Source organism: Macaca nemestrina, chromosome 4, assembly GCF_043159975.1.
Source record: "Macaca nemestrina isolate mMacNem1 chromosome 4, mMacNem.hap1, whole genome shotgun sequence".
NCBI lineage: Eukaryota > Metazoa > Chordata > Mammalia > Primates > Cercopithecidae > Macaca > Macaca nemestrina.
Window position 1 is genome coordinate 77,392,625 of NC_092128.1, and position 25,744 is coordinate 77,418,368.

Sequence of the window (25,744 nt, forward strand, 5' to 3'; positions counted from 1 at the left end):
TTTTATGAAATAAAGATGTCATCTCTTCAATTTAGCACAAAATACTTTCCCCACACCAGTACCTTTCAGAAAAGGCATAAAATTGCCTCCAGAGAAAAATATGTGTTGTGGCTGCCACCCTGTGGTTTTGTTTTATATTGTAGCCCTCAGATAGTAAATAAATATTTTATACTGCCACAACCAATTTCTAAAATATACTGGCAATTTCTAGGTATGGTTTTCTTCCTAGTATTATTAAAAATTCACCAAGTTGCAAAGAGGACTATGAATTAATTTATTGGTATCAATTTATTGACGAGGTAGGGCCTGAAATCAGGTAACAACTCACAAAGATCAAAATCACATCTAAGTCACAGAATATCTAAATTATTCCACTGATGCGCACACATACACGCTCATGACAAATTTTAAAAATTAAAATAGTATCTTATGCTTAAATTTGTAGATATCCTAAATAACTTAGGAGCTACCCATAAAATAGACCATATACTCCCATTAACAAGACAGAAGTAGAGAAAAAATACGGAATTATATTTTTTTCCATGTACATAATTATATTCTATAGTCTATCCCTTTGAAAAGTAACAGAGTAGGGGTTAAGCATAAGGTCTCTAAAACCCTGAAACCTGGGATCCAATATCCCACTTCTATTACGTGTTAGCTATGTGACCTCAGGCATGCAATGTAACACCTCCGTATGTTGCTTTCCTTATCCACAAAACATGGATGAGCTCAAAGGAACAAACTTCACAAGCTGTTGTGAAGACTGATTATACCTTTTAGAGCAGTCCTTGGCACTCAGGAAGGGTAACCAATTAATGTTAACACTCACTCTGTATAACCACAATTATAATAGTATGTGGCAAATTGGCTTTATTGCTAGAAATCAACTCTTCCCCTTCAAACTGTTCTGTTTCTCACCTGTGCTCAGATACTGGTTCTCCCAGTTCTTTCAATCTGCCTCCTTCTGCCAACACATTGATGTCTTGGCTGCTGGTGACCTCTGAAGGGTAATTTTCTGCTGGAGTTGGAGGCCCTCAAATGACTGACCGCAGGATGTCAAAATTGCTCCTGAGTAGGGTTTGCTATATTTCTTCTGTTTTATCCTTTTTAAATATGTTTTGTTGTTGCTGCAGTTATTCTATTCCTGCTGAATTATATAGTGGACAGATGGGGAGATCACTTTTTTCTTAGTTCATGAAGTACCATCTCCAGCCCTGAAATAGATTTCTACATAAGTACATCACCCAAAGATCCTAAACTCTGGGCTTGGAGTCCTTGCACAATGGAATTCCTCAGTTGTAACCCTCCAAAGGGGGTGAATATATTTCTTTCACAGGAGAGTGAATTCAATATTTTGTTACTGAAGAGCAGATTTGGGGAGTCGCTAGTGCTATTCTCCAGATATTTTATTTTCCTTTCTGGTACATGCTCCCTTGAAGTTAGGTGTGGCCACATGACTTACACATAACGTGAACAAAAGTGATGTGTCACTTCAGAGTGGAAGCTTTAAGTTTCAGTAACTAATTCACCACTTTATCCCCTGCCTTGCTGATGGTGGAATTATGTCAAGGTTGTGCCTCCATCAGCCTGGGTTCCAGAGTGCTTATAACCCCCTCAACAATGTGCACAGCCCTCCATAGGCCAAGGTGGACATACAGTTTGAGAAAAAAAAAAAAAAACCCTTTTGTGGTAATGCACTGAAATTTTGGGATTGTTTTTTCAGTATCACCTAGCCTATGTCATTACAGAAAAAAATTAGCCTCAGTGCAATCCCTGGGAGATTCCCTGCAATCCCGGGTCTTGCTCCCAATAAAAGCCCTTTTCCTTAGTCTCCCAACTCACACCGGAGACCCAGACTATGGTTTCAGGCTGACATTACAAGACAATATTTAGAAAAGAACAACTCAAAGGCTCTGCAGTCAACCTACCTGGCTAATTTAAGGTTCCACCACTTACTAATTAGCCAAATGAGCAATGTATTTAATATGTGTAAAATGGGGATAACAGTGTTTATCTGTTTCAGTTACCATGCCTGTGTAAGAAACCACAGAACTTAATGGTGTCAAACAGGTTTTTATTATGCTCACAGATTTGTGAATGAAGAACTTGGACAGAGCACACAGCAGGGATGGCTCCTCTCTCCTTTCCATGTGTGGGCTCCTGGTAGAAGACTCAAAGATTAGCAGCTGGAACCATCTGGAGCCTCACTCCCTGACACAGCTGGCAGTTGGTGGCCGTTGTTGGCTGTCGACTGAGCCCTTTGCTAGGGCGGTCAGCCCAAACTCACATGCAGCCTCTCCATGTGGCCTGGGTTTCCTTATACATCAAAAGACAGAAAGCAGAAGCTACATCACTTTTTGTGACCTGGTTTCAGAAGTCACACAGCATCACTTCCACTGTATTCTACTATAAGGCAATTGCAAAATCTTGCCCAGGCTCAAGGAGAGAAGAAATAGGCTGCTGCTTCAGAGGGGCAGCCAGGCTCTGGAAGAGTACACGGGACCAGGAACACTGCTATGGCCACTTTTAGAAAATAAAATCTGCCACACTTCCTAAGATTAGAATGAGCTGACACAATAAAAGTACTTAGAAAAGCTGCTAATTACATGCTTGGTATTGATTTTTCCACCACACAGTCTAGAACCACATATAACTGCCTCCCTGCCCAGCTTCCACTTTGCTTCTTTGTGGCCAGACTTTCCCTTCCTAGGGACCTGCTCCAAGGATCCTTTATCAAAGATTCTATACCAAACTAAGGCAATTCCAAGACAGGAGGCATTCAGGAGCATGCTCTGACTCTGTGGCCTCAAGATGTTCATACCACAGTCTAATACAAGCAAATTTCCCACAAAGTATAATCCTTTGGAGACTGGGCTATCATAAGCTTAGGATTAATTCCTTTTTATATTTTTCCTTGTAAAGGACTTAAGAAACTTTCAGGCCTTATGTTAACCAAGATCATCTACCACACATGTACAATTGTCCCTTTATAGCAAAAGATCTTCAAGAAAACGTTAAAACTTTACAAGTAGATTTTAGGTGGATTTTACTTTTTTTTTTTTTTAAATAGAAGTGTATCATTCTGTCAAACTATATGGTACCTTTTAGCAGATTTTAAGAGAAAGTGAAATAAACCTCTAAAGGGCAGGTCATTCACGACAGTGCTCACATCAGACTGAAATGGCAGAATGACATCAGCTAATAATCTTTTAGTTTATGTTCAAAAGAACTGGACTATTGGTTGTTAGAGATGCTGTGTAGATTAGTGCCTCCTTGGCACTAAATTACCAATATCCAGGAAAACAGGCTTGGCCAATAAGTGAGCTAGTAAGTCATGTGCACAACAACCCAAAGGCCACCATTTCTTCAAATCTTCTACAATTTAAATTGCAAAAGAGAGAAAAAGCTAGCTTTATTCTTTGTGCCAATAACCTTCTGTAAGCCTTGGGTGTAGTTTGAAATCCAGAAAGGTGCTACCATTATAATTGACCTATAGTTTGCTGCTATGAAATTGGCTTAACTAAGTATCTTTACTATCAAACTTCTGGGTGGTAACTAAATATGCCAGATCTCAGTCACTAAAGTTAAAAATCTAGAGCCAAACCCCACTCCCTGGAAAACTGGCAGTTTGGGGTTTATGTCATACATTAATCTTGTCATGTACATTGTGTAATCATTCTCAACGAAGTTTCCCAAGTATTTTCGATGTCACTTAGCTTGGCTGTCTGAGGCTTCACCAGGAATAAATATGCCTAGAATCAAATCATTCTAGGTTTAGGCAACTTAAGCACCTACAAACACAAGATTATTATTAAAAGTCATCTACTAGGCCTGGGTACAGTGGTTGACACCTGTAGTCCGAGCAATTTGGGAGGCCAACGTGGGTAGATCACTTGAGGCCAGAAGTTCGAGACCAGCCTGGCCAACATGGTGAAACCCCATCTCTACTAAATATACAAAAATTGACCAGACACAGTGGCACCTGCCTGTACTCCAGCTACTTGGGAGGTTGAGGCACAAGAATTGCTTGAACCCAGGAGGTGGAGGTTACAGTGAGCTGAGATCACGCCACTGCACTCCAGCCTGGGTGACAGAGCAAGACTGACTAAAACAAAACAGAACAAAACAAACAAACAAAAAAGTCATCTAGTATGAATGACATTTCCTCAGTTTCTCAGCAATATTCTTTAATCATAAAGGCCTACAGCTAGCCTAAAATACACCCTTCTTCCAACTTACCAGACAATTTTCTGCTTAATTTCCTCCATTAAGCATCCTTGTATTACCTGTACACAGGCAATTCCCTTTTCAAAAGTTTTTAAGAGCTAAATTCACCTTTATAATGTATTTTGAAATGTTGTCCCTGAACAATCAATGAGCATTCAAATGAAAATCTTCTACCTGTTCTTTGAATGTGTTATTACACTTTCTCTTTCAAGTAGGTTTAGACTTTTACTAGAAATGCTTAGTTAGTTTGGTTGTTCCTCTAGAACAGCAATCAACAAACTATGGCCCACAGGCTATATCTGGCCCACCATCTGCTTTTATAAGTAACTTTTAATAGAACATAGCCATGCTCGTTTATTGTATTTATTTATTTATTTATTTTTTTGAGACGGAGTCTCGCTCTGTAGCCCGGGCTGGAGTGCAGTGGCCGGATCTCAGCTCACTGCAAGCTCCGCCTCCCGGGTTTACACCATTCTCCTGCCTCAGCCTCTGAGTAGCTGGGACTACAGGCGCCCGCCAACTCGCCCGGCTAGTTTTTTTGCATTTTTTAGTAGAGATGGGGTTTCACTGTGTTAGCCAGGATGGTCTCGATCTCCTGACCTTGTGATCCGCCCGTCTCAGCCTCCCAAAGTGCTGGGATTACAGGCTTGAGCCACCGCGCCCGGCCCATGCTCGTTTATTTACATATTGTCTATGTAACTGCTTTTGCACTATAATGGCAGAGCTGAACAGTCCCAAAAGAGGTACACAAAGCCTAAAATATTTACTATCTGGTTCTTTATTAAAAACAAATAAAAAATTTTTAAAAAGCCTGACCCCTGCTCTAGGACAAGTCTCCAGAAGTGGCTTTGGCTCCACATAAAAGAGAAAAAAATGAACTACTATCTTGCAAAATACAGCTGTCATGAACTCCTATAGAAGACTCAAGTCTCAAGTCTAATTAGGCAGCTGTTAGGAATGTAGGCAGAACCAAACTAGTGTAGTCCTTTGATGACGTCCCTAAGATGAGGCAAGGACTGGAAGGAAGCCATACGGGTACAAGACGCAAATGTCATCTAAAGCAGATCTGCCAGGAGAGGGCTGTGAGTTCTTGCAGACATCAGATCCTTTTCCCTTTTCCTAGCTTACCCTCCATTTTACTGTGATACAGCAAAAAAATTTTAGTTACCTCTTATGAAGAGACTGTATGAACATAAATGACTATAGCAATGTTTTAGATTTAGGACTTTTATTTTTTTCACACCCAAGTTAACCTGAGTTGACTCTCATTGTTCCCCTATCTACCCATAGTCCCCATACAACAACAAGAAATATTTGCTTTCACATTACAGCATAAAGACCACCTAAGCTTTGGCAGCTGACTTGTAGTGGGTCAGTGTGCGGGCAGAAGGGTCAGTGGCATTGATCCACTTGGGCATCCAGTAATGGCTCAGCCAGTCAGCCCGGCCTGGGTAATGGCGTTCAAAGATTTGACGGTAGTAATATCCTTCTTTGGTTTTAGGAGTATTGAAGGGAAATTTCTGGGCTGCATTTGCCATCATTGCATCATCAACCTGTAAGAATAAGCATATAGGAGCAAAACAGTTTTTTAAAATGGCAGGAAATGCTTGTTGACTCTGGTCTCACAAAACAGAAAACATTCAGATAAGACATGACTGTAAATTGTATGAGACCCTTTGAATCACCCATCACTTAGAAAATGCTAAAGTATTCATAATACGGATAGCTGCAGTGCCTTTTAAAGAACACTCATATGCATATTTTTAATACGTAGTGGCTCTGTTTTAGTCATTTGTGCCTAACAAGATCTGGCACCCAGCAGGTGCCCAAATATCTGATAAATGAAGATCAGTGATGATAAGTAGTAAGTCTCCTCTCTTTTTCAATTCCAGATGCTACTTTATAATCCTTCATGCTACTTAATTCTTATGTAATTCCTATGAAAGAGATAAGTGTTTACAGAGACTGTGAATCTCTCTGACAGGGACAAAGCATTCAAACTAAATACAGAATGAACAGCAATGACAGCTCTGCATCCAAACTGTCGCATTCCTAAAAACGTTTTTAAAGACATTATACCTGATGTTCAACGTATTCCTGTAAAATCCTAAACCAGGAATTCTTAACTGAAGTTATTCCATCACTGAAGGCTTCTTTTGGTCGCCAGAGAATCTCTTTGGGTATCAGATTGGACTCCTCAAACGTCTCTCTCAGGAGATGTTTTTCTATCCCATTCTGATATGAAAAAAAAAAAAAAGGAGCATCAGTTAAAAATTACAAACATAATCTGATGGCAATGGACAGTTTTTATCTTGAGTTGATTTACCCACCTTTGGAGTTCTCATTTCTGGTGGCAGAGACAAGTAATAGGAAGAAAATCGATGATCTAGAAATGGGACTCTCAGTTCAAGGCTTAAAGGAGAAAAGAAGAAAATCTAAATTAAAATGGGTATTTAGTGCCTGTCAGTTTAGGTTCTGATTCAGTTTTCCCATCAATTCAACCAGATCCTAAGAAATGTTAAGGTCATACAGTCACATACAAGCCTCCTAATGACTGCTCTACACTAATGAATAAATACCAAAAAAAAAAAAAATCTTCATTTAAAATAATTATTTATATATATATATATATATACACATATATATATATATATACACATACATACATACACACACACACACACACACCATGTCATCGAGGGAGTAAAACTAACTGAGACTATTACTTTTACTTTCCCTTCTAGGAACAGTTGAATGCATATTTCAAAAAGCAGAAAAAGTTACAAATCATGAGTGACCCAATCATTAAGAAAATACCTTGCCTGAACCTTTCTTACTCAGTGTTTTCTAGGTGAGACCATCTCTTCTAACAATTGTGATGACAATACAGTATTTTTTTTTACCAATTGTGATTAACAATTGGTATTATTAAAAATAATAACAGTATTATTTTTAACAATTGTGATTAACAATTCACATACAATATGCAATTTTAACCAGAGTCCCACTATATTTCATCAAATTCCGTATCACCGGTTTCCTGAAGCCTAGTGACTCTAGTTAGGACAAGTAGAGAGGATAATAACCAGATTCAGTTCATTCCCTAAACCCATGTTTAATTATATCCTGATCTAGGTGTGATTCAGCAGAGGCAACTAAAACATTTAATGACAGTTGTTTATCCTGTACAGTAAAAGTCTTCAGTTCTTCAACATAACTCTAGACAACCAGAAATGATACCAAAGAAACCTGGCTCGTTATAATGTAATCAAACCCCTTGCATCTTCACTACCCTATCCCCTCAGGGTCACTACAGCACCAAATAGGCATGGTGGGCACTCAGTACTTGTCACATGATGTTTATAATCTTTACTTCTCTTTAAAACACTTAACAGTAGCTGCTGCAGCAGCCTTCCCTCTTCCATCTTGGTTGTTCAGATGTGAGCAGAACGTTCTTACCTTTTAAAGGTGAAAACTCCAACTCAAACAACCTATGGAAGACGACTTCTCTCCATATACCACAACAACACTTTGAAATGTGGCCTAATTCTTTGGGGACAAAGTGAAGAAACAGCTTCATTTTCTCTATAAAAGTCACACTTTGTAACATATAGCCAACTATATGCAACATATAGCCAACCAGCTATTGATTTCTATTTTTTCAGGGTATTGAGCTTTTTTTTTTGTTTTGGTTTGGTTTTCCTTTTTTCTGGTGTTTGTTTTTGTTTTACAGGAGCCTCTAAAAGTATTACCCGTGGGCAGCAGTAGTTCGATCTGCGCGGAGGACATCAAACAAATAGAGTTCCCTCAGAAGCCTCTCACTCTCCTCCTCGGCTTCTTCAGGAGAAGGAGCCTATTTCACAAACAAAAACACCAAGAGTTTTGCTTTTGGCACACAAAGCAGTTTTTCTTTCTCCCTCTCCAATCCTAAAGTTGGATAAGACAAAAAGTTAAACAAATTTAGGGAAGGGAGTAAATAACTGAACAGAGGTAAGCAGTGCTTTACAAAACATGCCTTCCTTCCTACCAAACTGCTAATATTAGAATAAAATGAACACACTGGGCAACAGTCATAATTCCACAGGATGCTAAGAAATGGCAGAAAGGTGATTCTCAAGCTTAACTAGTTTTATTTATTTATTTTTAGCATTTTTTTTTTTTTTTTTTTTTAAGAGATAGGATCTTGCTCTGTCAACCAGGCAGGAGTGCAGTGGCGCAATCACAGCTCACCGCAGCCTCAATCTCCTGGGTTCAGGTGATCCTCCCACCTCAGCCTCCTTAGTAGCTTGGGGGTATAAGCATGAGCCATCACACCCAGCTGTAACTAGTTTTAAAGAATAAAAATCATCTTACACATTAAAATTTCTTTCTTCCTCAAGAGATAGAAAGCAAACATTATCAGGTTCCCTTTTGTAACCTCACGAGATACTCAAAGCTATTACTGTCATACTGAAAGATGATAGAAATAGTCAAACATTTCATAGTTTTCTTAATACAGCACGAATATTCCTCCACTTCAGAGTGGTTACCTTGTGAAAATATATGTAACCCTGTGTAAGTTCATCTGATCCTTCTCCAGAGAAGATCACCACGTTATCTGTGTTCTTCCGAATATACTTGGAAATTAAATACATACCTTAAATGAGAGAGAGAAATTAACTTTAATGTCAACATAACCTTCCACAAAAAATGCCTTTGATTTGATTTTTGGAAATAATTGAATGCGTTACTACCATACTGGACTTCATATTAGTATACAGTAGTTTCCACAATAATGACCTTGTATTTACAAGCCATTTATATGTACTTAATCCAAAAGCACTACTGTAAAATAAAATAACCCAGAACCATTCTTTCATTTTATAAAAACAGGTTTTAACATTCTAATGTTTTTAGAACAAGAATGTTCACCTCAAAACTATGCTAAGCTGAACAATGACTCAAATACCTAAAAATCATGCCTTTCATAGTGGTATTATGACACAAAAATAAGAATAGCCATTTTGGTGGTTTAGTGTTAATTTTGTTAGGTACCTTCCCCCTGCCACTCCCCATTTACCAGATTTCACATAAAGCTAGGGAGACTATATAAGTTATTAAACTTGCCTCCTTGGTCCTGCACTGCATCCCTCTAAACCAGTGTTTCTTCTCAGCCTTGTTTTTATTATCACCTCAGTTAGAGAGCTGAGGTGATAGACACTTATTTTCCTAACCCCACCCCAGCCCCATGAAATTCCAATACCAGAGCTATCCTGTCTATCTGCTTATTTATTGTGATGTTTTGGAGGGCCATAAACCATCGTAATACCAAAGATATTTTTGCCCTCCAAGGCAAGTCTCTCAAGGGAGGCAGTAGCATACAAAGGTTCATTAACATGGGATCAGTCTAATTTGGGGTATACTTCCAATCTCAGTAGATACATTATCTACAAAATAAAATTAATATTGTTTACAGAGCAATGATAGCTAGTGACTGGTAAGTTGTGTGATGGAATATTTACCAAAATATATCTAAAATGAGTATTTCTTATCAAAAATGCATTACCAAATAGACCTATTGCCTCACTGTATACAGACTGTAGTCCGAGAAACTCTAAGAGAAATGGGAGGCAGAGGGCAGAAAATATGTATCTGCTCCCTGGGGAAACACCAGCAGTGATACCAACAATGTGGAGGTTGAACTATGTATTTATTGTTCCCTTCACTCCAAAAGAGATTCAGAGAATTCTTAAGTGGTCTTAAATAATCAGTAACATAGGGATTTAATTTGTATTCATCCTTAAATAACATTTTTAAACTACAGCTTGAAATAAATTTTTTAAACCTTACTTTTTTTCAGTATTAGAAAAAGCTTTTTATTTAATAATATTATAATACCTTACCTACTGAAGCACGAACTGTTGTAATGTCGTAAGTTTCCAAGGAAAATATGACTTCATCCAGAGCCTGAATGCCTTCCTCAGAGTTAAAAAGGACTTCATAATGTTCACTTCCGATATGATTTGCCACCTTATTATATAAAGAAATACCCATTTATTTGTTAAAGAAAATAACTTCCCTTGAAAATCAAACAGGACGGGAGTTAACAAAGCTTTATGAATTCACAATGGTGGGAAAAAAAGAAAAATGGTTTTACAGCCCACCACATACAAGCCCCATCCAGCACTGTTTCCTCGCCTGCTTCAACTCCACCACCAGGAAGTCCGTCTCCCCTCAGCTCCTCTGGTGCCAAGGCTTCAGCCATTCTCCCAGTTGGCACCTCCCTCCCTATTTTACCTAACCCACCTCATCTCTCTCTACTCCAACATGGTCCCACTAAGCTTGGTCTTTTTTGGTCCTTCTGAAATGCCTAATTTTATATCCAGGATGTTATTTTTATATAGAATGGCCACACCCCTCATTCTACTTTCCTTGGCTATTTTGATTCTCTCGGCATTGATCACTTTGCATTGAGACTACTCTCTAGCTTTTTCTCATCCATGCTATGAAAGTTCTCCATAGTGGGAACTAGGTCTCCCGCCCACTGAATACAGACAAGCTGCCCTCTGCCCACAGTATTCTAAATACAGTACTTTTTAAAATAATAATAACAGCTAACACTCATTAAGTACTTACTACATGTTAAGTTCTATCCTACATACTTTACATGAATTATATCATTTCACCTTAAAATTTCCCCATAGCAGACACTATTATTTTTGTTACATCAATGAGTAGAGCCAGGATTTCAAATCACAAGTCAGGTTCCAAAGCCTGCAGTGTTAGCCACGACACCATGCCTTTACATTCTTTTTTAAAAAACAAATGAACAAACAAAAAAACCTTTTTTTAAAATTTTTCAAGACGGCATCTTGCTATGTTGCCCAGCCTAGATTTGAACTCCTGAGCTCAGACATCCCACCACAGCCTCCCAAGTATCTGGGACTACAGGTGTGTGCCACTGTACCTGACTTACGCCTTTACTTACTTTATTTTTTTTTTGAGACAAGGTCTTGCTCTATCACCCAGGCTCTATCACCCAAGAGGCTAAGACTACAGGCAGGCGCCACCAAGCCTGGCTATTTTTGCATTTTTTGTAGAGATGGAGTTTCATTACGTTGCTCAGGCTGGTTTCAAACTCCTGACCTCAAGTAATCTACCTCCCCCAGCCTCGTAAAGTGCTGGGATTACAGGTGTAGGCCACCATGCCCAGATACCTTTACTTTCAAAAGAGCATAATTATCATCATAGGGTCTTTGTGAGAATTGTATGGGTCATAACAGATAAAAGTACACAGAGGACAGTGTACAACACAGTGCATATTCAACAGCCATTTCATTCTATTTTAATACATTTAATTTAAAACAATTGTCCCAGTCAATACAGCAGCAGAAGTAGAATCATCCATTATTGACTCCATTTCCATTCTAATAATAAGTCTACTCTAACTACACAAGGGACAGAGACAGCACCTTACCTTTCTAGCAGCCAGTAAATCGGGGCTGTCTTCCATGCCAATTGCAAATGTCTGGAGAGGATACTGTACTTGGGCCTCTTTCAGCTGCTTCAACAGGGTGGCAGCAACCAAGCTGGAGTCCAAGCCCCCTACATGCAAAAGGGGAAGTGGAAGTGTCCTAGTTATGTGCCTTGCATAAGACAGGGACAGAAGATGTATATTCCTGATAAACACCAAGATCATAGTTTTACCATTTAAAACCCGCAAGTTTTATAAGCTGAAATCAACTTCAGTAAGAGAAAAATATACAAACTGTGATAATAGTAGCATTTGAATTGGTTAAAAATCACTACACAGAATTCCAAACATCCACTGGCTCACTCTTAACACCAATAACATAGCTACACTGTAACTCAAGTTGGAGTATGACTATGACTATTAAATGCAGCTTATAAAAAAATGTTTCCATCCGATAATGAAGGAAAGATTAAATCATACAGAAAATATTTTATAGTAAAAATAAAAGGGATGACTACAAATCATTTCAATTAAACACACACGAAATATAATTAGGTTTTTAAATTGATTTCACCTGATAAAAGGCAGCCAATCCTTCTGTCTGTCATCAAACGTTTCTTTACAGCATTATTAAAAAGGATCCTGAGGTTGTTCTTCACAGTTTCTATCTCAAAACCTATAAACACAGCAAGTAAACCAAACAGCTCCAGAAAATCTTGGGCTGGATCAGTTATTGAAACGAAATACACAATCATCAACATCTATCATGATGGTATTTACTCAATGGTGGAGTGTGCCAAATCGTAATGTGTTCCCTCCAAACAAAATAGGAAATAGGTTTTGAAACTAAAATCATTCAAATGATGGGAGAGTACAACTTATAATTTTTTTTCCCTTGGAGAAGGATGGGGAATAGGTGGATGGGTGTCTGCTACCTGGAAAGAGTTTGTCCACATTGTCATAGAGGGCATGCAGGGGTTCATCCCGACAGTGATGATATTTAACCATTTCCACAGATGCAACTTTGCCATTTGGCTTTAAATCCAAAACTTCATAGTGCCCAGGAAGAAAAGGCTCCACTTTTAAAAAGGGAGTCGTGGAGTGTTTCAATGTAACAAGACCTACAAATTCAAAAAGATACCTTTATTCAAATTAGGTAACTCTTCCCAATAACTGTCACGATTAGTTAACATCCTCTACATTCCTATTTATTTTCCCTTTTTAATACAAACACATGGCCATTAAACAAGCAAAATAGGAAAAATAAATTCCTATTTTCCTAAGCCCTACTGTCTACTTACTGGAGAGATCATAATGGCATAGGGATATACTGCCAAATTACACTAACTTTTAGTAATTCAAAGAAATAGAAAAACCTCCAGTGTTCAATTTCTTCTTCTTAGATTTCTAATCAAGAAAATCTATTTTCTATACCAAAGCAAATATATACAAAAGGAAAAGACATACTTATGAAGCAAAGGGATGAACTAGAGTCCTAATGTTATGATAGTCTGGTAGTCATTTGTCGTCACTGAGTTATTTTCAGAAAATAGCCGGCCGGGCGTGGTGGCTCAAGCCTGTAATCCCAGCACTTTGGGAGGCCGAGACGGGTGGATCACGAGGTCAGGAGATCGAGACCATCCTGGCTAACACGGTGAAACCCCGTGTTACTAAAAAATACAAAAAAACTAGCCGGGCGCGGTGGCGGGCGCCTATAGTCCCAGCTACTCGGAGGCTGAGGCAGGAGAATGGCGGAAACCCAGAAGGCGGAGCTTGCAGTGAGCTGAGATCCGGCCACTGTACTCCAGCCTGGGCGACAGAGGGAGACTCCATCTCAAAAAAAAAAGAAAAAGAAAATAGCCATGGTTCCCAGACCTTTAACAAGTACAATGATCCACTCTTAGCTACTTTAAAGTCAGATATGATGACATCTATCCCTTAACTAGTTGTTATACACTATATGTGAATAAAACCATATAACTTAAATTTCCTCCATAAATTGTCACAGACAGTACCCAACCTCACAACACCATGATCTTTGACACAAACATCAATGTTTTATTGTAGATTGTAACAGACTATCTACATGGAATACCCGTGATTTACAATTTGAGACTGTCTACCCAGCCAGTAACCTGTGTAGCACTGAATTCAAATACCAGAAAAAGGACCCAGATTCCCTCACCAGCTGGCAGAGCTCAAGTGAGCTACGCAGCCCAGACAGGGAATGGGGAGTAATTAAAAGGTTTTAAGCAGGCAGCACTATAATCAGATGACTTTTCGACAGGTTATTCTAAAAGCATTGAGAAAGGAAAACTATTGCAGTATTCCAGATGAGATAATTTGGTCTGGAAAAGGACAGTGTCAAGGATACAGAAAACAACAATCAAGGAATTTCAGAGGGTAAACTGGACGTGATTCTAGTTCCATATCAAGTGATCATCAGGCTCAAAGAAGGCCCAGGGCAGTAGGAGGCTGCTTTTCCCCGCTGTTCTCTTTACCAGGCTTGCCCAGCAGTCCTGGCAACTGACTTACATATATATACTTGCTCTTTGCCATCTGATCACAGTAGAAATGCCTGAAAATAAGCCAGTTGCGGTATCAGTACAAACACTGTGACTAGCGTCCTAAGTACCCCTTTGACTGATCTCATTATCCCTGCTTTGGCCAATATTAAATCTGAAAATTAAGTAACAAAGGATTTAAAGAATGGCAAAAAGAGGCAGGGAGAGAGATTTTAGGATGTTACTACTGTGTAGGTAAGGGATAAAAAATAAATGTCTTCCTCAAGTTTACCATCAAAAAGTGCTATACATGATTTGTAAGTATTTTCTTCCAACTTGTGGGCTGTCTTTTCATTTCTTGATGGTGTCCTTTAGACGTGCAAAACTGTTTAATTCTGATGAAGTCCAATTCATCAATTTGTATTATTGTTTCTGGTCTCATATTTAAGAAAGATTTGCCAAATCCAGGGTCATGACAACTTACTTCTATGTCTGCTTCTCAGGATTTTATAGTTTTAGCCCTTACATTTATGTGGATTAGTTAAAAGTGGATTCATTTGATGCATTTTTTTGTATCTATAGTTTTTGTATATGATGTTGGGTAAAGGTTCAACTCCAGGTTTTGCATATGTTTACATATCTGGTTGCCACTGTGCCAGTTTTTGAACTTCTTTCCCCACTGAATACTCTTGGCACCCTTGTCAAAAATAAGTTGATTATATATGTATGTGTTCACTTCTGACTCTCAATTCTATCCCACTCATCTATACATCCATCCTTCTGCCAGTATTATACTGTCCTTATTACCATTGTCTTGTAGTAAGTTTTAAAATCAGTAAGTATGAGTTCTCCTACTTTGTTCCTCATTTTCAAAGGATTGTTTTGGCTATTCTTAGTCCCTTGCAATTCCATATGAATTTCAGAGCCAGCTTGTAGATTTTACAAAGAACTCATCTGGGATTCTGATAGGGATCAAGTTGAATCTGTAAATCAGTTTAGGGAGGACTGCCATCTTAATAATGTTAAGCCTTCGATTCATGATCATGGGATACTTTTCCATTTATTTAGATCTTCTCTCATTTCTTTCAACAATGTTTTATAGTTTTCAGTATACAAGTTTTGCACTTCTTAAATTTATTTCTAAGTATTTTATTCTTTTTGATGCTATTATAAATGAAGTTGCTTTCTTAATTTAATTTTCAGATTGCTCATTTTAAGTATGTAGTATTCAGTTAAAGTGTGTCAAACACCATTGATTTTTGTATATTGATCTTGTATCCTGCAACCCTGATGAACAGAAGGGATTTCTACCTAGAATACATAAGAAACTATTGCAATTCAGTAACAAAAAGACAAAGTAACCCAATTAGAGATGTATAATTCAAGAACCGATAAACAAACTGCAGTACATGCAAACAAATGGAATATTATTCAGCAATTTAAAAAATGAGCTATCAAGCCATGAAAAAACACGGAAGAACCCTACATGTATACTGCTAGGTGAAAGAAGCCAGTCTGAAAAGGCTACATACTATATGATTACAACTATTATATGACATTCCGGGAAAGGCAAAGTGAAAGAGAAAGTAAAAAGATCAGTAATGACTGGGGCGGGATTTAGGAGGAAGAGGACAGGAAGGAATCAATAAGTGGAGCACAGGAGATTTTTTAGGGCAATGAAACTGTTCTACATAATACTGTAATGGTGGGTACATGGCATTAAACATTTGTCAAATCCAAAAATCTATAAAACACAAAGAGTGAACCCTTACATAAACTATGAACTTCAGTTAATATATAAGTATCAGTTCATCAAATCTAATAAATGTAGCACAGTAACGCAAGATGTTAAGAGTTGGGAAAACTGGGCGGGGGCACTGGAGGGGGAGCATATGTGAACTCTCTACATTTTCCTCTCAATTTTTTATAAAACTGCTCAAAAAAAAAAAGTCTATTATGTTTTTCAAATAAAATGATCCCTAGCAGGAAAAAATATGGCAAAGGATCTGAACAAATATTTCTCCAAAGAAGATACACAAATGGCCAATAAGCATAAGATAAGATGCTGGACATCACTGTCAACAGGAAAATACAAATCAAAATCACAATGAAATACCACTTCACATACCCTAGGATGGCTAGAATTAAAATGTCGCACAGTAAATGTTTGTGAAGATGTGGAGAAACTGAAATTTTAATACACTGCTGGAGGGAATAAAAAATAATGCAGCCATTTCAAAAAATAATCTGGTAGTTCTTCAACTGAACATAGTTATCATGTGTGCCAGCAATTCTACTCCTAGATATACACCCAAGAGAAATGTCTACACAAAATCTTGTATACCAATGTTTATAGCAGCATTATTCGTAATAGCCAAAAGGGGTAAACAATGTCCTAAATGTCCATCAACTGACAAGTGGATAAACAAAATGCAGTGTATCCATGTAATGGAGTATCATTTGGCCATAAAAAGTAAGTACTGATACATGTTACGGCATAGACAAATCTTGAAAGCACTATGCCAAGTGAAAGAATCCAGTCACAAAAGCCCATATGATATATAATCCCATTCATATGAAACATACAGAATAGGGAATCCAGAGGCAGAAAGACTGGTGATTGCCGGGGCTACAACTGCGGGGGTGCAGATAATGGATATGGAGAGATGGAATTCAAAGCTAAAGGGCACAGGAGGCAGGGTGTTGTGGTGCATGCCTATACTCCTAGCTACTAGGGAGGCTGAGGTGGGAGAATCGCTTGAGCCCAGGAGTTCAAGGCTGCACTAAGCTATGTTCAGACCACTGCACTCCAGCCTGGGCTGGGCGACTGAGCAAGACCCCATCTCTAAAAACAAAAACAAAAACAAAAAACCTAGTTGATCCTGCCAGCAAAAACTAAGCTAAAGGGCATAGGATTTGATTTTTTTTTTTTTTTTGAGGTGGAAAAACAATTCTAAAACTGACTGGAGTGTCGGTTACCAACATCTGTGAATACATTAAAAACCACCAAACTGCATACTTCAAGTGGGTGAATTACATGGTATGTGAATTATCAATAAAGCTGTTTTAGAAATCCTAATATTTGCTGTGCTATAACTGCAGCAAAGTACCACAGTGCAATAATCGCAGAGTCAACCCTACCATTATAGTATGACACAGGAAAACTTAAAACTGCACTTAGGATCAAGCTAGACGTACAGCATATTAGCATAGCAAAAAATAAATGACTGCACTAAAGAATCATCCTTCAAGTATTACAGAATTTAAGTGCTGAAAAGGAGAGTACAACTCCTCTGTTTTTTTAAAAAAAAAAAAGGTTAAAGACTCATAACTTAATTAGTCACTTGTAAAATTCTGGATTGCTCTCTAAGAGATTTTCAAATATAATTTAAAAGCAAACATACAACCAAGACAATAATGAACGTCTATAGAAAAATTTATTATTACCTTTAGCTTCTGAACATACAGCCAAAAATCCATCTTCTGTCATTGCTTTAAACAAAGGTCTGACTCCATATGTATCTCTGCCCAGGAACACTTTCTTATTGGCAGTATCCAGTAAAACAAATGCAAACACACCATCCAACATACAAATTGTTTGCTCAATTCCTCCTTTGTCATAAAGATGAAGGATTATCTCACCATCCACGTTGGTCTGGTATTCAAATTCAAAATGGCGTTGCATCTTATGAAGCAATAGCAAAACCAAAATGTTAGATTCCTTGTACATTCACTAATAATTTCTTATTGCCAAGTTGCTTCAGTATTTCTGAGCTCTATAATCCTTTCATGCACTTTGGTGATTTAGGAGAATCACAGCATTATCAAACTAGGGTTTGCTTCAACTCATAATCTGCAAATTCTGTTCAACATAAAGCTGAACCCATGAAAATTTTAGTTGCAGTCTGAGAAACAGAATATAATGGGAATGTGCCAGAATAGTAACCTGTGGAGGGATGAAAATGCATATTGTATACATACTACGTATGTAATACATATATATTCAGATTGAGTCTCCCTTATCTGAAATGTTTGGAACCAGAAGTGTTGTGTTTTGGATTTTGGCATATTTGCATATATATCTTGGGGATGAGACTCAAGTCTAAACATGAAATTCATTTATGTTTCATATATCTTATACACATAGCCTACAGGTAATTTTAGATAATATTTCAAATAATTCTGTGCATGAAACAAAGTTTGTGTACATGGAACCATCAGAAAGCAAAGGTATCACTATCTCAGCTACCATGTGGAAAATCTGTGGCTGTTTGCCATCATTGCCCATCATTCCTGACTGAATTTATATGCTACTAAAGAACAATCATTTTTATACACTTATTCATACGTAAGTAAAAAATATGACCTACCATTAATACAGTAAGAAAATAATAAGTAGCATAGTAGTATCACCAGAATACCTGTATCAGCAGTTAAACAGCTGTACAAACAATGGCAGGCTTTCAGACTCCACCGACAATGCTGTGTTTTGATTAAAAGGTTACTGTACACTGTATCTTTTTTTTTCCTTTTTTAGGTGAGAAGAAATATCAGAAGCAGCTGAGCAACTAGGAAGCGGGTCCTCTGAGGTTGAGGAGGCACTTGGCCAAATGACTTTTGTAAGTGTTTCTCCAGAGTCATCTGCCTCATTAACAACAGCTTCTGTCTTGGAAGTCTCTCTTTGATTTTATAGACTGGCATGACCTCTTGTTCTGTTATGAATGCAGGTAGCTCTAGCCTTTCAATATCTCTATCACACATTTTCATCATGTAATATAAACCTTTACACTACAGTCCAATTTCTCCTATAGCTTGACTTTCTGTGTTATGTTTCTACTTTTCCTTATCATTGCTGCTCAAAGAAATATCTACAGGTCTTTTTGACATTTTCAGTATCTTAACACCACAGAGCAGAAAATAAGCAAAAATACACAATGGGTAATGCGCAGAGGTCCCATCTGTGGGGATCCTGGATCCTGCCATTGGCGTGTCCAGCTTGCACATGTGCCATTCTATTATCCTTTGTGGGCATGCTTGCACGAGGAAATCTGGGCATGTGTAGAAAAGTTATACTGCAGCTGAAGGGGGCTGAGAGGGTCTTTTTTTCCTAGGGCATGCCAAATAAACTGTGTGTTTTACACCCGCATTTTGACTGTGACATCAAAATGCACAGTAGTATCATGTCAGTGCTCAAAAAGTTTCAGATTTTGGAGCATTTCAAATTTCAGATTTTCAGATTAGGGATGCTCAACCTCTAAATGTAAGTTAAGATAACAGGTTGCCTGGTTGCCATGACACTAAAAAACATGTCTTCTGCACCTAAAACTTTTTGGTTTGAGAAGATAGTATAGGCTAAGAAGTTCCTCCAGTTCAGCTTCAAAGTCCTAGCTAGAAAAATGTAAAGCAAAGGGACAAACATCATTTGGCACCATTCCATGAAAAATAAATGGCTACCTCACAATAACAGATACATGATCCAAAACAAAGTTGCTGGTCCCCAGGGGTGGACGACAATGCCCAGGGCTTCCACCACTGCAGTAGCATTAAAGCTACTCCTTACTTATAGACAAAATGATGGTGGCGCTTTATTAGTCTGCATGCCCCAAAGGAACAGCCAAGGGACTGTCTGCCACTGCATGCAGAATAGGAAGGTTTGATTAGGCTACTCCCCAATTCTGACACTCTCCACCATCACTGGCAAACTATGAGGATGAAAAGTCCTGGATGTATTCCTTTTTGAACCTTGTACTCAGGTTTTTGGCTGACATTAGAGAAAGAAGAGGTTTAAATCAGGTGGAAATCCTAGATAAGCTTAAAACATGCTTTCAAATTTCAAAAAGTAAACCTATCATGTATGTGCATGACCCATAAATACGCTTCACACTCCATCCAGCTCACTCCATCATTTGTGAATCTTTTGTCTATAAGCCCTCACTGAACTGTCCAAAAATGGGCTTTGCCTCCAGTGACTGTAAAGTCACTACCTGGTCACCCCTCTCTGCTCTATCAGGGATGATCTGTAACTAGCAGGTGGGGTCTGGAAACAGTCTTCTGCTGACTGTTCTGGACTGAACTGCCTGAAGGGTTAGTGACTATAAAGCATTCACTGATATTAGCAAGCAACAGCTTCCAAAATCTACCTTGCTCACCTCTTTGGCCTAAACTTTGCAGGTAATTTATTTAAAAGGGAGAAGGGTCCTTTGAGTAATGGATGTATCGCTTCCTACTCCCCTGAAACCAAACTCCAATGCTGCATCTTAGATAAAAGCCCTCAAATCTTACCTCCTGAACTCATGCTGTCATCTGACTTGGCTGCAGGCCCCTGATACTCCCCTGCAGGGAGAGGGCCTGCTCTTTGCTCTAGCCTTGACCCCATTTCTCCTGTTTTTCATTCAGTCTCCCTCTACTCCCAGCACACCTCTGACTGTATTTCATTGTAGTGGTAAACTTTATTTTTACCAAAAAGGAGGAGTGTGTGTGTGGGGGGGGATTTTTGAATACTTTATATAAGGCTAAAATACACATTCTGTTCATTAGACAGTTTGCTAGCTGCCCCAACTACATAAGCTTCGATGCTTATGGAACAAACTTCTCTACTTTTACAAATGAAACATTTGGCTAATTCAGAATAGAAATTAATTATTTTCAAGATATTTAACTTCTTGTAACTTTTTAATGAAAAGAAACAACACTGTTCAAGTGAAGCAGGGCGTTTCCTATTTCATTTAAGGGGAAAGCCAAGCTGACAATGCCATAGCACCACCTAGCATTCTCACGTATGTGACACTGATTTGACTCAGAAAGAAAAAAGTTGTAATACTCTCTTCTTCCACCTCCCACTAGCAGGAAAGTACATTCTTGCCTTTCCTTTTCACCATTTCATCTCCAATCACCTAGAAAAATGATGTCTGGTGCATAGTAGGTCCTTTAATAAAGGAATAAAGAAATGTGTAAAAGGAATCTCCTGAATAACTATTTTAAAACTTTTTAAACGAGAAGACTGTTATTAAGAGTGTTCCTATGAGCAGGCAACAAACAATGACAAAAGCTTTTGTTCAGAGATAAAAATGTCCAAAATGTGATTAGGATATAAATCTCTATCAATGCATGACAGGGTATCTATCAAGAAGTCTCAAAAAACACCAAGAAACATCACAACCAAATGCATGAACCTTGAATGAAATCTAGCTCAAAACAAACAAAAACCAGCTATATATTCTTGGTAACACTTTGAGTGGCCAAGGTGGGCAGATTGCCTGAGCTCAGGAGTTCCAGACCACCCTGGGCAACATGGTGAAACCCTGTCTTTACTAAAATACAACAAATTAGCTGGGCATGGTGGCAGGTGTCTGTAGTCCCAGCTACTTGGGAGGCTGAGGGAGGAGAATTGCTTGAACCTGGGAGGCAGAGGTTGCAGTGAGCTGAGATCGTGCCACTGCACTCCAGCCTGGGTGACAGAGTGAGACTCTGTCTCAAAAAAAAAAAAATTCTTGGGACACTTAGGGAAATTTCATTTAAGAATAAACTGGATATTAGGTGGTATTATGGACTCTTAGGTTTAATAATGGCATTGATGTTATGTAGAAGAATGTCCTTATTCTTAGAAGATAAATGCTTATATATTTAGGAGTGTCATAATATCTGTACTGTACTCTCAAATGATTCAGCAAAAATGTGTGTGTGTGTGTGTTTGTGTGTGTGTGCAAAAGAAAACTCAAGCAAATATGGCAAAACATTAATGACTATTCAATCTAGGTGCTCGCTGTTCTGTTCTTTTCTATATGTTAGAAATTTTTTCAAAATGAAAAGCTGGGGAGAAGGAGAAAAAAATTCTAAGAGTCAAAGAAACTGAACTGTAATTCTCATTTTTATCACTTCTTTTGTGACCATGTCATTTCACTCACCTTTTTATTCATCAGTTCCCTATTTACATACTTAGAGCAAATGAGATAATGAACATAGAGTGCCTTGCAAAGTAAAAAGCATGATACAGAATATGTAATATCATCGTGACCAACAAACTCTTAAGTTTAATCGCATCCAGACATCTGGTTTCTTTCTCCTTACCTTCTTATAGTTGTAGATTTCACCATTGTAACAGAGCCACAAATACGGATATTTCTTCACTCGAATTGGCTGCATTCCAAACAGCGGATCAACTACTGCCAATCGGTGAAATCCAAAGCAGCAGTTGGTGTATCCATTGACATTCTCAAAACGGAATGCATCTGGCCCTCTGTGTGCAATCTTCATAGCACTCAGACACTGAACAGAAAGGCAGTCGTCACTGCCAAACAGGGCCCAAATGCCACACATGGCACAATGAAGCTATAAGCTCTCTATGGAGATAAAAGCAGATAAATCAAAAATATTCAATATCCAATCCCAGTCTGCATTAAATCTTGATTCCAGAAACATGCATAAACCACTTCAAAGACTAAAATTTAAACCATCTTTTCTATAGCGATTCCCCATTAGGTTGGCAGGCACACGGGAGTAGAGGATGATTTAATTTACTTACAGGTATTCAGAAAATATAGTGACCTCTACATTCAATGGGCTACAGCAGCTTAGCACCTAGTCAAAGCCTGCATCTCTCCCACCTTAGGATTTAGTGGTTGGCTAGAGCTGGCAGCATCTAGGCCACATCTGTCTCTGCATTCTAAGTTTGCTTCCAAGATATAGATACAAATCCAGGCTGGCTCCAGCCTAGCCAGAGATCCCAGCCCCACTCTCTCCATCCCAAAATCCCTCAAAGATCCAAGAGACTTTCCAGATTACTAGAGTCTCCTCTCAGGTTGTCTTGACAGTTAAATGCCCTCTCTTTATCTGAACTAGCTGCAGGTACAATATAATGTATACAACAGAAAATCATACTGCTGTAAGTGTAATACTAAGATACACAGCTCTTTTAAGCATTTCACCATATTACATCTAGGTTACCTCTAAGTGATTTATTCAGATGTGATTGAAGAAAATCTAAAGGGAAAAGAAAACAATTTAATTTGATATCAGATATCCTGGCTTTATAACAAATAAAACATTTTAAGTTAATAGAAGATACAAAATGTTCACTATCAAAATGTCCCAAGTGACAAAAATGTTCTCAAATATTTCTGTCTCAAAGTTGCATTGTTCAGTAAGGAAGCAAATTAGGTGGGACATATACAGCAACAATATCCCTAATAAAAACTTGGCTCATCCCTATAAGCCAGGAAGCAAGTAAGTCATCCTCACATATGTTAATTACTTTCCAATTTCCAATTCTCAACTGTGAAATAAAGCGCTGTTTTATTTGGCTGCTGCCAGCTCAAAATGACTGTTTTTATTAAAACATCTCTAACTTGAAAAATAACTATTTTGGTGTTTTTTTAAAAAAAACTGCAAATTGCAGCAAATGCCCAGATAATTTGGGATAAACACCCTAAGGAAAAAATATATATTCAAGTTGCGTAAGTCACTTTGAGCAATCCTTTGGTGATATTTCATTTATATCTAAAAGCACCAAAGGTTTAGCTGGCTTTTCCAGAAAACCAGAACCAAATAATATATGGTTATAATGAAAATCATCTCAAGCAATTTGGAAATGAAGTACCACATGTCCTATGCTGTCCCTTCCATGCACTTGACCAAATAGCCCAAATAGCCTACAACAAATTATTTGAGATTTACTGGAAAAATTCCATAAGATTTAAATGAGATGACTACTAATAAGCCATCTGCCTTTGACTCTATACCAGTTAAAAATGGGTTAGGAAAGTGCTTTGAAAATCAAGTGTGGTCATCAGGGAATCATTTACCTAAGTTTTCTTAACGCCGCTTAGTGAATCCCTGTATTAATCCTGCTATAATAAATACACGCTAACCTCTAAACTGGAGGGGAAAGAGGGAGAACAAAGGGGCATGTAAAGTACACTTATTTTTTCTAGTAGGAAAAGTCCAATTAAAACTATAACCTATTATTTTTATTGGAATCGGTCTTATAGAAGGGCAAAGTTCCTACTACCGCAACCTGTTCTCAATATTTTTCTTATTTCTTCTTAAACTTCTAGAGCAGTGCTGTCCAATAAACATGTGAGCCACGTATGTAATGTTAAATATACTAGTAGCCCCATTAAAAGAAAAAGGTGAAATTAATTTTAAATATACTTAACTCAATATGTCCCAAATAGTATCATTTTAACATGTATGTAATCAATATAAAAAATTATCAAGCAGATATTTTACACTGTTCTTCCTACTCCAACGACAAAATCCAGTGTATTTAACACAACACACCTCAATTAGGACTAGCCAGCATTTCAAGTGCTCAACAGCTACAGGTAGCTAGCGCCTACCGAACCGGACATGGCAGTTTCGGGGCATTTAATTTCTATTCCACTTTACGTTACTTAAAACTTCACCCTCTCACCTTACTTTTATGTTAAGATGTCAGTAAGTAACCAACTACAGCCAAGTTCAAGCCCTATTTTACCTCTAATTACTCTTACAGCAATGCTATGAATCATGATTTAAAATTTAAAAAAAAAAACTGCTGTTAAATTATTAGTCAAGCGCCCAGGGCAATGGACAGTAAAGAAATAATGTAGGCCAACGGCCGAGAAGAAAACTGTCCTTTTATTTAAAGCTATAACAATCATCTGAAGCCAGCCCTGTAAAATGACATCCACTAAAAAAGGCACGCTAGTTCTTCTACCTTTTTCTGTACTTGGCCGCCTGTGTCCCTAAACAGACCTCTTCTCGGCAGGGTTTGCTCAGCAAGTCACTTGTTAAGTCTTGCAGTCTACAGAGAGGGGTGGGAACTGGCAGGGGTGGCGGGGTGAGAGGGGAGGAGGAAGGTGAGGGGTCCAGGTGAGGACGGGGGCAGTTGAAGGGGAAAGCACAGACACCGAGGCGGTAATAAAGCCAGAGTCTCTTCCTAGATCAGGACCACGCGACGCCTGACTGCGCCCTGGCCACCAGCACGCTCCGACCAGTCCGCGGCAGGGGCCCGGACTGCGAAAATGTCCACAGGCTTCGACGCCACATAGTAAAAAAAGTACACATGTAACATTTACAGGGACTCAGACCGCCGCTGCCTTCTCTCCGGAGCAGCCCGGCCTCCCGGTCGTGGTTCCCTCTTGATGCCTCAGGGGACCAGGACAGAGAGGTCCTTCCGCTACCTGCCAGTTGCGCAACAATCGCTAGGCGTCCGCCCCGCCCTCTCTACCGCAGGAGCCGCAGCATCAGCAGGCGCCCCCGAACTGCGTCTGCCGGGTGCCAGGCTTAAGGACGCATCCTCCTCCCCCTCCTCCCGGAGAAGCCGCAGGGCACACCAGGAGTGTGCTGGCGCTGGGCGCACGGCGCGGAGCGCAGGGTCCGGCTCACCTGGGCGTAAGCAAGTCAAGGAGATACGGTGAGCGGGGACCGGGCAGCGGACAGCGTGCTGGGCGGCGAGACTGCGGGCGCTTATACCGACCTGGCTCCTGTAATGCGTGCGGGAAGTTTCATCATGCCTGCGAGGACCAACCAGCGCGCATAGGGGCGGGGCCGCAGGGTGGCCAGGGCGGAGCAGGAT

The 25,744-nt window shown here is 38.9% G+C and overlaps 2 protein-coding genes across 6 annotated transcripts in view; one reads left to right on the forward strand and one right to left on the reverse strand.

Annotated features, from left to right (window-relative positions):
- Positions 1–5,441: 5,441 nt before the first annotated feature.
- On the reverse strand, positions 5,442–25,692 carry LOC105475563 (asparagine synthetase (glutamine-hydrolyzing)). 5 transcript variants are annotated; one of them, XM_011730919.3, is made up of 13 exons: positions 25,555–25,670; positions 23,131–23,166; positions 22,255–22,526; positions 17,635–17,872; positions 12,619–12,804; positions 12,258–12,359; positions 11,687–11,814; positions 10,113–10,239; positions 8,760–8,866; positions 7,983–8,083; positions 6,561–6,642; positions 6,310–6,465; positions 5,442–5,783 (listed from the first exon to the last, which is right to left on the reverse strand). In XM_011730919.3, exons 3-13 carry the CDS (start codon positions 22,501–22,503, stop codon positions 5,574–5,576), a joined length of 1,686 nt encoding a protein of 561 aa, XP_011729221.2. In that variant the 5' UTR covers positions 22,504–22,526; positions 23,131–23,166; positions 25,555–25,670; the 3' UTR covers positions 5,442–5,573. The 5 variants fall into 5 exon arrangements, with proteins under 5 accessions (XP_011729221.2, XP_011729218.2, XP_011729222.2 ...); XM_011730916.3 differs by lacking the exon at positions 25,555–25,670 and adding an exon at positions 24,884–25,359; XM_011730920.3 differs by lacking the exon at positions 25,555–25,670 and adding an exon at positions 25,245–25,262.
- LOC139362802 (zinc finger protein 669-like) overlaps positions 25,412–25,744 on the forward strand; it is a 65,789-nt gene continuing 65,456 nt past the window's right edge. Inside the window, exon 1 of the mRNA XM_071094861.1 lies at positions 25,412–25,582. The gene's annotated coding sequence lies outside the window, so the exon portion shown is untranslated. The remainder of the gene's footprint in view (positions 25,583–25,744) is intronic.